Raw genomic sequence first — 17,149 nt, forward strand, 5'->3', positions numbered from 1 at the left:
CCTTTCTGCCAGTGCTTCTGAATAAAGAAGAAAAGGGTAAGGGTAGAGAGGAGCTCGCTTGACCCTAGAACGTCAGGTTCAACTGCCTTGAAGAAAGAGGTGTGCATCCTACCTGGCTAATCCTTCCTCGTAGAGGTAGACAACAAGTGGATCATAGGACGTCACCAGTACATAGAGGCGCACATCGAATTTGAAGTCTGGAAGATGATTAGCAAGAATCAGTGCTCGCAAATATTCCCCCAAGAACCCCCAGACTCCGCACCCACATGAGGGGGAACAGCAGACCTGAGAGTGATGGACTTGTCAAATGGATAGAGTCTATCAGCTTCTGCTGACCTGAGATGTTCAGCACTTTCCCAATAGGGAAGCTCCCCAGGTTTGAGGAATCCCCTTCCCCCAAACTATAGTTCTAAGATACTGAAGAAATGTACCTATCAAAGGTGTGGCAGCCCAAATGGTTACTCAGAGTCTTGCAGAAGCAGTAAAGTAGGGGTTTAAGCAACTAGTCGAGTTACTACTTGCTCCCCCCTACCCTGCTGCCTCTATCAGAGGCAACAGTGTGGGGGAAAGCAGGAGCTAGTGATGGGAGAGATGGTTCCCCCCAGCACCATCTCCGCAGGGCGGGAAGGTCAGGTGGAGGCAGAAGCACAGCGGTACGGGACCCAGCACAAGCCAGGACTACTCAGTCCCAGCTCATGCCAGGTCTTCTACCTACCGCCGTTCCACCTCTTCAATTTAATTGTAGTAGGAGTCAGGCTACCTGCGTACCCAGCTCCTACAACATTTAAACTGCAGAGCCACAGCAGGGGTAGCTCCCGGACCCTGCCTCCCATTATTGACTAATTTTGTTATTGATACAGAATGTATCAATTACATGATTAGTCAATTACCCACTTCTTAACATCCTTACTGCAAAGACCATCCAGTCAGGAAACTCAGCAGAAGTCAATTCCTACACACTCACCATCTATGAGCAGGGGGTTGTTGATGTAGCGGGACACAAGGATATTCTCTTCCAAGGAAATCTGGTTTGGCTATAGAACAAGATGCAGTGTCAGTAAGAATGAGGAAACCACAAACCCAAAGGCTGACTTTACAAAGAGCCTTTCCATTCAAAAGTTATTCTGCAATGGGAAAGCCTGGCCAATCACAATGTATTTAGGGTAGTTAGATCCTGATTGCAAGCTTTACCAGTGTATTATTACATTTCCAAAGAATATGCCATTCCAGAGATCCCAAAGTGCTTTACCCATTAAACAAAATTAATACAAACACCACCAGTGTGTCCTTCTGAATTGGCCTCAATAGCTGTGCTGATTAACAACTATACTGCAATTATGCACAACAGTTTAGGGGTTGGAAGCCTTAAATGACAGTCACATTGATTTCCTACTTTTCTGATGTTAATTATATTGTCCAAACACAGAGTAAGCGGCCTTACTTTCTTCTTAGGCATCCAGGACTGGCTATTGATGGAGGCAGATCCAGGAATAGAAGGACTAAATCCTGTTTCAAGAGCTTAATTTTGAGAATCTCCAGCATATGGAAGGAACAGAGCCAAGAATGGGGGAGATGACCTCCTCACACCTTCAGTCTCAGCAGCCAGCTCCAGGGCTGTTATTCAACTACTCACCTTGCCTTGTTGAGCTCCCCTTATCCCAGGGTCAGGCAGCAGGGAAGCTGCTATACTGACAAAGGAGCTCAGGATAGAAAGCTCCATTGTAGCTCTTAAGACAAATATGCATCAAAGGTGTGGGCAATAAGATAAGCTCTCCAGCTTCACAGGCACAGGTCACTGATTGAGTAGGGAAGCTGTGCAGCAACCTCTTCAGGAGACTTTTACTCTTCAATGTCTGTAAATCCCTCTCTGCCCCTTGCCTCTAAAAATGGTTCACATTGGTTAGCAGATTCTTGTCTCAGTTTGTGAAGAAGCCAAATTTAATCTACCTCCCGGTCTTTCATTCACTTGTGTCTGGAGATTCACATTTGCCTTGGCCTAAGCAAGCAATCTTGACAAACTAAAGAGCCACAAAGAGAGCTCACATTTTTAGTGTGTCACAAAAATGGCAACCTTTTACACTCTGGATTAGAAATAGTTTGAGGATTGTTATTGTTAAAGAAACCCATTTTCCATGATCTGATTCTAGAAAACACTCCTCTGTTAAGGTCACACTTCATGAAAAGGGAAATCTTGGAGCCAAACCAGCTGACATACTGCTGGAATAGATACACAAAAGGGAAATAGATCCCAGGAGAGCCCTTTTCTGCCCACACTTGAGCATGCACTCCCTCTTCTACAAGCAAAGAGCAAAGCTGAGTGCAGCTTTGGAAAGAGTTACTTCATGTACTTGGCTAGCTGCTCCCTTATTCCTTGGGAAAGGATCCAGGGAGAGGATGGATGAGGCAGCCTGGCCCCTTCACTGCAGGGACAAAGAAGGGGATAAATGAGTAAATGTAAACAAAGTGATTCACCAACCAGCTTTGCAGTATGCCAGGAACACTGTCCTTTTGGTCCTTAAGGTTCAGAATCCCCTCAACCCTTCTTGGCTCCAGTTCAGACTTAACTGCCATTAGTGAGAAACTGATGCTCTGCTCAGCATGCAAAGAACAAGGCAAATGCTACAACCAGAACATGGCGCTCAGAGCATCAGCCCTCAGAAGAGATCTAGTACCATTAGTACCATATATCCCAGAGCCCGCTGTTTCCAGAATACAGGCCTCTCCCTGCCACTGGTGGATTTCACTTTGCTGAAAGTTATTCAGCTTCTTGGGGCCACCTAACAGCCACAAGAGAGACAACAACTCAGGGCCAGTGAAGGTAAGATGTATAACAATGAAAATGGGACCCAGCTCTCAATGTCATACAATGTGGAATCTCCACTCCAACAGCTTTCTGGAAGTCTATCCAAGGCAGCCTGCACCATTAAGCAAGCTCAGGATGCAGCTGCACAGCTACTCATACTTCATCAAAAACTGTCTTCTGATTACTGCTGCACCTGAGACTTATGTTCCAGAACATGAATCATGTAAAAACAAGATGCTTCAGGGCATGCCATCTGCTTGAAAATACTGACCACCTACCAAGTACATATTGGTGCTGAAACTGAGGCCTGCTGGTGAGATTACCATGGCACTTGTCAAAGTATGACAATAGGAGGGGATGCAACAGCATCTGGGAAGATCAGCAGTCTACTGAACACTTACGTTGTTGATCAGGTAAACACCTCGCCCTCTGGAAGAGGCCACAGGTTTCACTATCCAGGGACCCCTGTCCTTTGAGTAAGAACCTAGTCAAGAGAAAGAAGCATGAAACAGAAGTGTCTTCCAACTTTTTGCAAAGGCTGCCAGGGTACTGCCCACAGTTGTTCTTCACTTGTTTGGCTTTTCCCTATGGTGTTAAAAAGCCCCAAATGCCCTCACTAAGTCTGTTACTGCGTAAACTGGACACTGGTGTCCCTTCTCAGTCTGGTACTTCTCCTGATGCCTCCCCCTCTGCCTAGCATGGACTACAGCAGTTCTTAAAGATGAGCCTTCTGGTGCTCAGACCCACTAGCCCTCAGGCCCTAGGATCTTTCATCTGCAGTTGATAAAGCTTAAGGGCTCAGCTTTCACTTTGAGGCTATGGATTCACTTAAGGCATGGAGTGCTACCACTCTGCACTGCTGCCTCTGTATCAGCAGCAGCACAAGGTGGCAGGGGACTCCCCGAGAGTGGGGCTAGATTGCACTGGCTGCAAGCCCTGCTCCTGGGGACTACTGAAGAGTTGAGTAACCAATAAGAATTAATGTGGTTACTCCACTATTCAATTAAACATCTAACATCCCTATTCTAGACAGTATTATTCTAGCCCCTCTTCCTTGCAATTGTATTATTCTCATCACAAGCTGAGCTTTTTCTCCCAAGGGCCCCAAGCACAAGCAGAAAACTGGATGATAAACACAATCATGCACCTCTACCTACTTGCCCCCTGGATGCTACTCAAGGGCTGGACATTGCCAGTCACTTACTGCAGAACTCCTGATATTCTGCTGGCAGGATGAAAGTCTGAGGTAAGATGTGGAATGCCTTGAACCCATGCGTGTACTGCATGCGACTAACATTCTTGTACAACCTGTCTTTCCGGGTCAGTTCATACGACCTGAAATTATAGAAGCAGCAACTGCATCTTCTCCATGAAGCATCCCTTGACAACCCACATCAGTATCCTAATGGGGAGGGTTTAGTAACTAGGGCATAGAAACTAGGGTTCTTAGTTCTATCAGAGAAACCTCAATCCCAGAATCCCCTTCTGTTCCAGTCTGGGGTCTCCTCTTAGCCTTGCTAATTCCCCTCAATCATCTGCAATACCCCATGTTAGTCCCATCATAGGCCTTCCAAGTGGGACTTAGCAGTGAACTGTAGTTTTTTCGTATCACTAAAACATCCACCAGGGACTAAAGGGATACCCTTTCAGTTGTGCCCCAAACAAAATGAGAAGCCCAGTACCTGGGCTACAAAGGCAAGTGCACTAACCTAATTAATATCTTCTTATTGCCTTATAGGGATAAGAGAGAGTGTGTGGCTCAGTCCCAATGTTATGGGATCTGTGTATCACCCACCCCACAGGTTATTTTACAGATATTGATCTTCAGTCCCCTCCAGACAGGAGTGAAGTTGTTCAGCAAAGCTCTTACCTGGGGAAATGGTTTACTTTCTGAATATCTGAGAGGGTGCGCAGCAGATATGGCTTCAGATGGGATCCTGTCCACATGAGGTTATAATCACTACTGTTGGGGTGTACCTGATTGGACAGGACAAAGCCAAGGAGCAGATGAAACCAACCATACAATCACCAGTTAACTAAACACTCAGCCCTCCAGTTTGAGGAAGCTGGGAAGTTTCCAGCCTAACAGTTCCTTTTACCCACTCGTACACTACAGTTTGGAATATTCCTACCCCAACCTATTGCAATGTTGATAGGAACTCTGCCACATCTGAATTTTTGCTACAGCGGTTATGAAAGAAATTTTCACAGGCAATTAAATCCATTTATAAAAGCATCCTGAAGTCCCTCAACAGTTTTGCCAGATTACCGTTCAACCTGTCTCAAACAAAAGAGAACTCACTCATAGATACCTACTGACAGAGTGCTGATCTGGAACCTGGTAGGTGACAGAGAACAATAAGCATTAAAAAAACGGCACTACACCAAGGTTCCTGCCTGCTATCTTAGGGTTTGAAGTGAGCCTCCAAAGGAAAATCAACCTCTGTTCTTCCAGCTAAGGACTCTTCAAAGACTGGGTTTATAATGAGAACAAATAGTACTCCTGCAGGATGGCAGAATTGTGCAACGTACCCTGATTGACTGGCTGAAGATTAAAATACCACAGTCCCAGGATCCCATGCTACCCGAACTCTGAAAGAAGCCCATAATTTCAACCTTTACAGAACATGTCCTAACTCAGTGACTCAATATCCTCAAGATCTTGTGCACACCTCGTGGAATCCATGGGCAGTCAGAATGCTGCGCACCAGGCGGCTGTCTGTTTTCACAATCTTATAGGACAAGCGATAGTGCTCTGTGAAGAAGGCCAGAGAGAAGGAGTTAGTGACAGCATCTGATTAACAGACAGCCTGATTTCTTGATAACAACATGAACCTCAGCACCACATCAGGAGGGAGAAGGGTACCATCGCACTTTGCACACTGTAGTCATGCTACATCCCTAATGAGTCTGTAGATGCAATAGCACTTGAGACACAAGATCCCTCTGCAACTGAGTGGAACAGCACATCTAGACTACCTTCAGCTTCCGAAAGATATGCAAATTTTGCACAAATTTGCATATCTTCTTTCAATCCCTTTTTCAGAAGAGGTTTTTTGGAAAGAAAAAAAAAGCAGCCTAGATGGGGGTTTTCGCGCAAACACTTCTCCTTTTTTCAAAAGAACCCTTATTCCTCAAAAAATAAGGTTTACAGGGTTCTTCCCAAAAAAGAGGGGGTTATGCGAAAACCCTCGTCTATACTTTTTTTTTCTCCCGAAAAAAACCTCTTCCAAAAAACGGATAGAAAGATATGCAAATTCAGCACACATTTGCATATCTTCTTTCAGAAGCCGAGGGTAGTCTAGGCATGCCCCTAGTGATGCATTACTGGATTATAACAATCCCTCAATGGTCAAATTTCTGCCTTTAGTCGGTTCAGTCTCTTATGACAAATCATACCATCTCCTCAGATATCTGATTCTCAGCAAACCCCTGATTTCTTTACAGTTCTCTTCATAGGTTCTTCTGTGACACTCCAGAATAATCCCAATATTTACTATACACCTCAAAACATGTCCATGCAGCTAAGACTGATTCATGCTACAGGCCGCACCATAACATGTACAGGTAAGGCTGAGGCACTGCGTCCAGGGGTACAGCCATGGGCACCAACATGGCACCACAATATGCCAACGTCTTTATGGCTGACCTTGAACAATGTTTCCTCAGCTCTCACCCCCAACACATCATCATATAGACCCATGGGAAAGAGACCCTTGAAGAATTTCATAGGGATTTCAACAACTTCCACCCCACCATCAACCTCAGTCTAGATCAGTTCACATGAGAAATCCACTTCCTTGACACTACAGTACAATTAAATGATGGACAAATTTCCACCACCCTATACTGGAAACCTACCGACTGCTACAATTACCTTCATGCCACTAGCTTCCATCCCAGATACATTTCTCAATCTATTGTATACAGCCAAGCCGTAAGACAAAACCGATTTGCTCCAATCCTACAGACAGACAAACACCTACAGGATCTATATAGAGCATTCTTAAAACTGAAATACCCACCCGGAGAAGTGAAAAAAAGATCGACAGAGCCAAAAAAGTACCCAGACACGAACCACTTCAAGACAGGCCAAAAAGAGAAAACAGAATTCCACTTGTCATCACCTACAGTCCACAACTTAAACTCCTCCAATGCATTATCAACAATTTACAACCTATCCTGAAAAATGACCCCTCACTCTGAGGCCTTAGGAGAAAGGCCAATTCTCACCTACAGACAACCCTGCTGGGGCTCAGACATTTCAAAGACAGAACACACGCCAGTCCTTATCAACTAATCAAGTAGTAAATGGAAATCCCATTGACTATTCGATTAATTAACTAACATCCCCAGTACAAATTTTGAGAAAGTGATTTTTTTCTATCTACAGAGAATCAGAGAACCTAGAGAATAATGCAGTCTTGGAACTATTAGAAACAAAGGGTTAACAGAATTAGATTAGTGGATAGAGAAGACAAAAATGCCCTTTTTGTGGGCCTATTAATTTAACAGAGTTCAGAGAAGGAGAAAAGAAATTATCAAGGGGCTGGAATAATGGACTGGCAAACCAAACTACAGAAGAACTGGCATCAAATTAAGGAGTTGCGTAAATTGGTTCAAGCTAGGACTAAGGAAGTAAACTGAGTGAAGAAAGACTGAATTTCAGCAAACTTGTTCATACTGCTGACACCCTATCTCCAAAGCAAAGGGGCAAGAGCCTCACCTCTCAAAACATTTAAACCTGGACTGGACAAAATCCTGGAAAACAAGCCAGGCTAGATTTGATGAACCCCACGTCCATGTACAGCTCCTATGAAAGAGGCAATCACACCACATCAGAACTAAGAGCAACCCCAACCTACCAGCATAGCAATGATTCCTGACAGCAGAAGTGGGGTGGGGGGGGTGAGTAATCGAGTAGTGACTCAACTACCCGATAAACTAGTCACTTACATCCCTAAATTAAAGCATCAATTTATCAACAACAGGAGAAAAAGTGTCATCATCATAGTGAAAGCCAAGAGGAATTCAACTTTTTCCTATGATTTAACATACAGAGCCTTAGCAATAGAAATGCTCCCAGCAGACCCATACAAAGATAAACTCTTGCAATTTCTAACCATTTCCAAGGGTTCTCCCTACCTGAAGCTAGAATAGTTCCAATACCACAGGAAAATGGATTTATTTTTGTTTACATCTGTTTCTCTGCTGGCCGTCTTGATAATGAAGATGAACCAAGTTAAGAATGGTGTTTGTTATTGTCACTGCCGCAGTTAGGCTAGGAGGGAGCACTAGCATAATTTCTGATGGATCCCACTAATGTTACCAGGTTTATTGGTTTTGTTCTCGATTTCTTGATTACTGAGTGATGAATTACCACACAGATTCCAATAAACACAGATCAATGAACCATTTAGAGACATCTAGGTCTAATCCAGAACCAAGTAAATTTCATTCAAGGGAAAATAACCACTCTCCAAATCTTGGGCCTCTAGTTGCAGAATGTTTTCCAAACAAGTGGCTCCCAGCACTGGCTTGAACAAGGAAAAATTGTGAACACAGCCAATTCAAATGGCCACTCCTGACAATTCTTTTTTCCACACCTGAGGAATGAAGAAGGCTTGGAGGCTGCCTAGACGCTCCTCACTGCACATGCTTAGAATTATCACAGATAATTGCACCCACCTCCAATCAGGCGGATATAACTGTCCTTGGTCAGTATGGCTTCTGCGTGAAACACTAATATGGGAATCCTCCTGCAGCCACCAGTCCATATGATGCATGGGTGATCCCTGCAACAGAGAGATAGTTTACAACACGAGATCAGATGAGCCTCACATATATACAGTGGATTACTTACTATGAAGGGGTTAGTCCCTCACACGCACATCCACACTAGAGTCATACATTCCCAAGTTTGCACAACATACCTGCACATCACACTTTCAGGCTAAATGGGGTAGTTTAAAGTATTGAGTAAACCCTAACCCCAAACCTCCATTTTTGTTTAGGCCCAATTCAAAGCAGGTCTCGTTCACTGGAGAACAGTCATCGTCCCCTGTAGTTTGGAGATATTTTCTAGACAGGTGGTTCCCAGTATTGGCTTGACCGGGAATAAGAACGAACTATGATCAGAGCCAATCTAGACAGCCTCTCCTGATATCTCTTCTTTCCGCTCTTCATTTTACCTTGAGGTTTTTAATGTTTAGTTTATATGACTTCAACTCATTAAGTAATTTCCCCCAACAGAAGCCTCACACTTCTCTAAGGGTATGTCTACACTACCCCGCTAGTTCGAACTAGCGGGGGTAATGTAGTCATCCGCAGTTGCAAATGAAGCCCGGGATTTGAATTTCCCAGGCTTCATTTGCATGAAGACGGCCGGCGCCATTTTTAAATGCCGGCTAGTTCAGACTCCGTGCCGCGCGGCTACACGCGGCACGGACTAGCTAGTTCGGACTAGGCTTCTAATCCGAACTAGCTGTGGAACGAGGTGTACAGCTAGTTCGGATTAGAAGCCTAATCCGAACTAGCTAGTCCGTGCCGCGTGTAGCCGCGCGGCACGGAGTCCGAACTAGCCGGCATTTAAAAATGGCACCGGCCGGCTTCATGCAAATGAAGCCCAGGAAATTCAAATCCCGGGCTTCATTTGCAACTGCGGATGACTACATTACCCCCACTAGTTCGAACTAGCGGGGTAGTGTAGACATACCCTAAGAATCTCAAGATTCACATCCTACACAAAGCAAGATCCACACCCACAGAGGGATACAGCATTAGCACCAGCATACACATTCCCAGCTCTTATGCTGTTCAGTATAAGAATTGCATGAGTGCGCACTGCTGCCTTGCTTCAGATTGGTTCTCCCAAGTGCATTAAGTGTCCACCTTGCTGATATCCTGGGCTCAGAAGTTAAACGAAAACAGGAACCATGCATTGTTCTAAACTTCCTTTTTAAACTTATGGCAAAGTCAGTAGGATTGCATCCCAGAGTTCCATAAGGTTGCTCACAGCCATAGGTGCCAGAATCCAATGACCTTGAAACAAGCAACTCGGTAACATTGCATAATGGGAACAGTAGCCTCTATTGTTCCCTTTTAATAGCTGCAATCTGTTCAATTAAATCCAACTACATAGTTTGGGCATGGCATATCATTAATGCTTCTGCTCTTTGGTTTTGCAGATTTTTTAAAAAAAGTTATTATGTGTTAAAAGACCTAAATACAGAACAAATTACAAGACAAGTGTGGCAATACAAATGGAAGCAGAATTTGTATTGTACCAAACAGAAACAGTAAGATTGGCTAAACCAACAGCACCCCATTGTGACCAGTGCTAAGCAACATCTCGCTATGCCAGGTTTGGCAACCTACAGCGCGAGTGCCGTAAGTGACACGCAAGCTGATTTTGCGCAGCACGCAGTGGGAGCTCAGCCCTCCTTCTTGTCCCCCATGCAGCAAGGAGCCCACACTGCCATTGGAGCCCTCCCCTTTCCCCCACACCCAGCAGCAGTGGAAGGAAGCAATGCTGGGGCTGAGGCAGCGGCGCCTTCAGGGCCAGCCTGGAAACTGCATGGTCACAGCAGCAGCGCCTCTGGGGCCACCACCCAGGACAGCTGGGAAGTCACCAGACAGGCCTGGCCCCAGCTTCAGCACTGGGGAGGGCTGGACCTAGGGCTGCAGTGTGGCATGAAGTGCCAAGGAGCTGCTGTGGTGGTGGCTGCCGTTCTTTCTACTATCATCACTAGCAGAGCGGTGCTGGAGACAGAAGCTTGTGTGCTGTTTAAAGCATCAAACTACGAGCTCGAGATTGGAGAACTCAGCAAGGGAAAGCAAGGCCATGGATCACTCTAAACTGTAAGATTTGCATCTTAATTTATTTATTAGTGAAGCTGCTAAAATGTAAGGAGGACTATTATTGACTTTAGAAAGTATCAACGTCAGGCAAACCTGTAAATAGAAGTGAAGAAGTTAAATCTCGGCACACCACTTCTGAAAAGCACTGATCCCTGAGCTATGCAATGTCAACATGACACGGCCTTTAAGCCACAGACTACTACAGTGAAAAATCTCTGACGTATGCATATATCAAAAGCTCCTTGTAGTTGATTAATCGATTAACCGAAAAGCAAAAGCTTATAGTTTAATGCTACAAATTACATGCATTTCCTCTCCTACCCACAGTAAATTTTTAACAGGCTGGCCAGCAGCCCGGCTCAGTCCCGGCTTGCGCTGGGTCTGGGTGCTACCCCTGCTGCACCTTTGCAATTAAAAGAGTATAAGGAGCTGGACAGGTAGGCAGCCTGGCTCAATTCCAGTTCACATCGGGTCCGGGAGCTCAGACCGCCCCCGGACAGGGGTTGCTGCCACCCTGCGCATAGCAATGTGGGGTGGCAGCAAATAGTCAGTCCTCAAGGGGAGCTGTTCTTTCAACTGGCTTCTCTTGGACTAGCTCCGGCCTGGCACCCCCACGCTGTTGCCTCTGATGCAGAGGCAGCAGCATGGAGTAGCAGGAGGTTCCTTGGAAGTGTGGCCGGAGTGCACTGGCTGCTGGCCGGCCCCAACACCAGGGACTATAGAATAGTCAAGAAACTGATAAAAATTCATGAGGTTAATCGACCATGCAATTACCCAATATTTAACATCCCTACTCAGCACCAGGATGGAGCATTATGTCCATCAGCAAATGGAGGGGCCTGTTTTACTTGCACTGAGGCAGCCAGCTCCAAAACATGGAAGGGAAAAACCGGTGCATACAGCCGAATGGTTATCATCAACATAGTAGTCAGGATTCACTGGTGTGGTGTCCTGACAGGTCTCCTGCTCCTTCAGGAATGATAACTGTTCGGCTATGTGCATATGCTCCCTGTGTGTCACGTTAGCTTGTGCAAATAACTACCACAGCAGACTCCAAGAAAGCTCCCAAAGACCACCCAGCCAGATTTATTGTAAAATGAGGTACAGTAATAGTCACCAGCAGACTCTATCAAACCACAATGCATATACCGCCCCCACCCCCAACAATGAACACTATCCAGTGAGTGACATGTTTACATGGCGGAGGGTGAGCAGAGCAGGCAGGATCCGATGCTTGGGGGGAGCTGGCTTTAAAGCCAACTCCCCATGAACTCCAGCTCCTGTGGAGCTGCCTGCCTCCCCACCCCACCCCTGAGCTGTTGCCTCTGTGCATGTAACCTGTGAAAGGTAACAAGGAGTCAACGCTCATCAAGATGGGATGAAGATGGACAGCCCTTGGTCAATAAAGAACAGGTTAGGAACTATTTAGAAAAGCTTAACGTACACAAATCCATGGGTCCGGACTTAATGCATCCGAGGGTACTGAGGGAGTTGGCAAATGTCATTGAGGAGCCTTTGGCCATTATCTTTGAAAAGTCGTGGAGGTCAGGAGAAATCCCGGATGATTGGAAAAAGGCAAATGTAGTGCCAATCTTCAAAAAAAGGGAAGAAGGACGATCCAGGGAACTATAGGCTGGTCAGTCTTACCTCGGTTCCTGGAAAAATAATGGAAGGGCTCCTTAAGGAATCCATTTTGAGGCACTTGGAAGAGAGGAAAGTGATTAGGAATAGTCAGCATGGATTCACAAAGAGAAAGTCATGCCTGACCAATCTGATTAGCTTCTATGATGAGGTAACTGGCTCTGTGGATGTGGGAAAGTCAGTGGATGTGATATACCTTGACTTTAGCAAGGCTTTTGATACGGTCTCCCACAATATTCTTGCCAGCAAGTTAAGGGAATGTGGATTGGATAAATGGACGGTAAGATGGATAGAAAGACGGATAGAAGGTCGGGCCCAGCGGGTAGTGATCAATGGCTCAATGTCAGGATGGCCTTCGGTTTCCTAGCAGAATGTCCCAAGGTTCAGTTCTAGGACTGGTTTTGTTCAATATCTTTATTAATGACATGGATGAGGGGATGAATTGCACCCTCAGCAAGTTTGCGGATGACACTAAGCTGGGGGGTGAGGTAGATACACTGAAGGGCAAAGATAGGGTCCAGAATGACAGACAAATTGGAGGATTGGGCCACAAGAAATCTGATGAGGTTCAACAAGGACAAGTGTAGAGTCCTGCACTTGGGACGGAAGAATCCCAAGCATTGTTACAAGCTGGGGACCAACAAGCTAAGTAGTAGTTCTGCAGAAAAGGACCTGGGGGTTACAGTGGATGAGAAGCTGGATATGAGTCAACAGTGTGCCCTTGTAGCCAAGAAAGCTAGTGGCATATTAGGTTGTATTAAGAGGAGCATTGCCAGCAGATCCAGAGATGTCATTATTCCCCTTTATTCGGCTCTGGTGAGGCCACATCTGGAGTACTGTGTCCAGTTCTGGGCCCTCCACTACAAAAAGGATGTGGACGCATTGGAGAGGGTCCAGCGGAGGGCAACCAAAATGATTAGGGGGCTGGAACATATGACCTATGAGGAGAGGCTGAGGGAGTTGGGTCTGTTTAGTCTGCAGAAACGAAGAGTGAGGGGGGGATTTGATAGTAACCTTCAACTTCCTGAAGGGAGGTTCCAAAGAGGATGGAGAAAGGCTGTTCTCAGTAGTGACAGATGGCAGAACAAGGAACAATGGTCTCAAGTTGTGGTGGGAGAGGTCCAGGTTGGATATTAGGAAAAATTATTTCACTAGGAGGGTAGTGAAGCACTGGAATGGGTTACCTAGGGAAGCAGTGGAGTCTCCATGCCTAGAGGTGTTTAAGTCTCAGCTTGACAAAGCCCTGGCTGGGTTGATTTAGTTGGGATTGGTCCTGCCTAGAGCAGGGGCCTGTACTTGATGACCTTCCAAGGTCTCTTCCAGCTCTATGGTTCTATGATCACTTAACTGTTTCCACTGTGACTTCCCTAAGGCAGGATATGTTTTGCTATGTGCACCAAGGTATGTTCAAATGTGCACCTACAGTACAAACAAAAACCTAGCTGCGGGCACTCTGCTGGTCAGCTCAGCAGCATTTCAATCTCCCCTGAGCAGCTGCACAAGTGCACAGCTTACAAAGAACACTGACACTTGGAGGGAGTAAGACATTTTCTAGATCTACATGCACCAATCAGAAGAAAGAGATATGCAGAAGGGGGGATGTGTACAGCATGTAAAATTTTTGGCATTATCTGAATATTCTTCAGATGCTTGCCAAGCGATGTGGCTTGTTTTATCTGCCTGACAACCCCATTAGGTGAGGCTGAAGACCAGGGTATGAGCTGAGAAAGCTGCAGCAGATATTGGTTAGTTTGCTAAGCCTGCATCCACAGGTTGTGTGTCAAGGAGAAATATTTAAACTTCCTAATGAAGCCTTACCCCTGGAAGTGTCTACCCTTGGTCACCATCAAACTCATTCCAGAGTACGAGATGACTCCACAAATAGGGATAGGATACAGAGCCTCTCACCTTCAATTCTTGATTTAAATCGTACATACATTGATAGTGGGCTCCAAAGATCTGTTCGGCCAATATGAAGTGTTACTGTAGCTGTGTTGGTTACAGGATATTAAAAGATGAGTGAGGTAGTATCTTTTATTGGACAGACTTCTATTGAAGAAAGATATGCTTTTGAACTTACACACATCTTCTTCAGGTCTGACATGAGGCAGAGCACTGTGTAAGCTCAAAAGTTTGTGTCTAACCTCAACAGAACATTGGTTCAGCCAATATAAAATAAATCAATGGCTTCAAATGCAATTCCCACTGAACAGGTGTCCGCATCACAAAGCCACCAGCACAACTGCTCCTCTCCAACTTCACAATCTCAGGAGAAAGGCCAATAATTGAAAGAACCAGGCAATCTGATTCTCTCCTGGGCAAGGGAAGGCAAACTATGGGTGACACACAAAAGATTCAGTCACCGGGGCAACTTCTTGGAGCAGAGGGCATTATACACAATTCTCTGCTTGTGCATCAGCCAGATCCCTGTGACCTGTACATGTTGCCCCATCCCTGATTTTTCAGTCTTTGAATCCGATTTCTGGGTTCAACGGTCCCTCCTTCAACTGCCTATCAACCCAGTATTAAAATTGGCTAGCACTTCACACTAGTGATAAGTACTTTAAAAAGTCATTCAGTAACATGCTTATCTGTACCATTGCATATTTGTTAAATATTGGTTAACGGATTAGTCAGTTAACCTCATGAATTCTTATTGGTTACTCAACTATTCTATGGTCCCCAGGGGTGGGGCCGGCAGCCAGTGCACTTCAACTCCGCTCCCGAGGAGCCCCCTGCCATTCCATGAGGCAGCAGCACGGGGTGCCTGGCGGGAGCTGGTCCATGAGGGGAGCCAGTTAAAAAAATAGCTCTCCCCTCAGACTGGCTGCCTGCCACCACCCCACACTACTGCGTCATACTCTGTCCAGGGGTGCGGGGGGTGGGGGGGAGCGCAGAGAGGAGGGCTGAGCTCCCGGACACAGCACGAGCCAGAACTGAGCCAGCTGGCTCCTAATACACTTTAAATGCAGAGTTGTAGCAGGGGTCGGTCCCAGACATGGCATGAGCCAGGACTGAGCCGGGCTGCTGGCCAGCCTGCTATAAAATATACTGGCAGGGGGAAATGCGTATAGTGTATAGCATTAACCTATACGCTTTTGCTTATTGGTTAATTTACTACACCATTACATCCCTAATGCAGAGATAAATATCTGTATACCCACTTCCCCACATTTCTAGACAGAGGTGCACAAAGAAGATTCCTGTGTGGGCACCTTCTCAAGGCTGAGATAAAGAAGTAAATGTAAGTAGGTCTACTCTCCACATTGGATAGCAGAGATCATTTTTCCCTGTGGACCATCCAGTGCATCAGATCAAATGTGAACATTCAACAAATATTTACTATCCCTAAATAAAGGCAAGCCCAATCTTTCTTCTTCCCCCCTCCTCAGACCAGACCACTCAGGCCTGAGCTCTTTATCTGGCCCCAGAATCCTCCCACACACCCTTAGATGAATTCAGTTGCTCACCCATTGCCAGTGTACAGCAGCATCAAGTCTTAGCACAAGCTAGCACCTTACTTACGTAAGTGGGAACAGAGCCGAGACAGCAGAAAAGGGGCTTTAGGTTAAGCTCTGCTCTGAGGATTTGCACTGAGGCCACCAGGACTCATACTATCCTCCAAGCAACTGTCCAGATTCATCCCTAGCATGACGTTGGTTACTTGATGCAGACACAGTACCAAACTGCCATCTGACTGAATGACGCCAACCCAGGCCCTCCTATCCCTTCCCTGGGATGTCTGAGAACACGTGGACAACTCAGTTTTATTGGGAGCATTAAGTAGGGGCCCTTTTCATGGTAAACTATGCTGAGAGTCGTCTTTGAGAAACAGAAAAACCTAGCTTGTTAAAGCAGACTTTGCTAATGCAGGAGTAGGACACCATTCTGGAAATGGACACTAGAGCAATAGAGATGGAAGGAGGTGCCACACAAAGCAGGGAGATAGGACTGACAGGAACTCCTAGATGAGTGGACTAACATATCTCCTATTAACCTTAAATAGAACATGAGGGATAAGAGAGTCCAAATGACCTACATGATAGCAGGCTGCTCTGCAATACCTTATGTTTCTATATGCAAAAATGGAAACAAATGCAGACAGTAGAACTAGGAGCTACACATTTCCCTGGATGGTACTCAAGAGAATCCACCCTAGCTGAAAAAGGGATGTCAGGGAGTTGTGAAAGAATGTAGTAATAATAAGGAAGACACCAGGAAGTGAGGAGAGTGAGAAAAATCAGCAGATGAGGCCTCACCCTCTTCCTATCAGCCCTAATCCCAGAGGCTCCCTCTCTGAAGGAAAGTGGGGTTCTTTTAGACTCCTCAAAGCAAAGATTTCTGTACCTACCAACATACTTGTTTATGATTAAAAGCCCCAAACCCACCCCATCTATTTCCTTCCTCAGCAAACAGACCTGAAGGATTACAGGTGAGGAATGAAATGGTCATACCAGATTAGTAAATATCCTCTAAAGACCCCATACATCCCAGGTGAAGCACAGCTACTATTCAGGCATTGTATATGTTTTTACTTACTCTGGCTCTTCTTCCACTTCTTCCTCCTCTGTGGATGAGCCAGTTTCCTCCAAGTCTCGAGCCATCCCAACTGGCATCTCATATAGGAATTTTCATGCAGTCCAGTCACTGTGGTTCTTAGTCCCTTTCACAGAGGATCAGTGGATCTAGCCAATGCAGCTTCCTGTAATAAACATCAGGAATATGAGTATATTACTGTGCAGAATAGCCTAGAGACATATGCCAACTCAGCATAAAGAGAGGAGGCCACAGCACTACCTCAACTGTTTCCAGTACAGTACACAAATCTACATGGGACATTTATCC

General features: G+C 45.6%; 1 protein-coding gene across 12 annotated transcripts in view; it reads right to left on the reverse strand.

The window, feature by feature from the left end:
* Window positions 1-17,149, reverse strand: part of TTLL5 (tubulin tyrosine ligase like 5) — a 280,508-nt gene that overhangs the window by 261,764 nt on the left and 1,595 nt on the right. For 8 of the 12 annotated variants that reach the window (XR_012903377.1, XM_075926843.1, XM_075926842.1 and 5 more), the window contains exons 2-9: window positions 16,844-17,006; window positions 8,492-8,598; window positions 5,476-5,558; window positions 4,674-4,780; window positions 4,008-4,138; window positions 3,205-3,287; window positions 965-1,034; window positions 113-197 (exon numbers count right to left, since the gene is read on the reverse strand). Coding sequence is in view for 10 of the 12 variants with exons in the window: in XM_075926843.1 (XP_075782958.1) it covers window positions 113-197; window positions 965-1,034; window positions 3,205-3,287; window positions 4,008-4,138; window positions 4,674-4,780; window positions 5,476-5,558; window positions 8,492-8,598; window positions 16,844-16,920 (743 nt within the window). In the remaining 2 variants the exon portion in view is untranslated. Of the gene's footprint in view, window positions 1-112; window positions 198-964; window positions 1,035-3,204; window positions 3,288-4,007; window positions 4,139-4,673; window positions 4,781-5,475; window positions 5,559-8,491; window positions 8,599-16,843; window positions 17,007-17,149 lie in introns of those variants that run through there. The other 4 variants (XM_075926838.1, XM_075926846.1, XM_075926847.1 and 1 more) reach the window with 4 other exon arrangements.

Source organism: Pelodiscus sinensis, chromosome 4, assembly GCF_049634645.1.
Source record: "Pelodiscus sinensis isolate JC-2024 chromosome 4, ASM4963464v1, whole genome shotgun sequence".
NCBI classification, from domain to species: Eukaryota; Metazoa; Chordata; order Testudines; family Trionychidae; genus Pelodiscus; species Pelodiscus sinensis.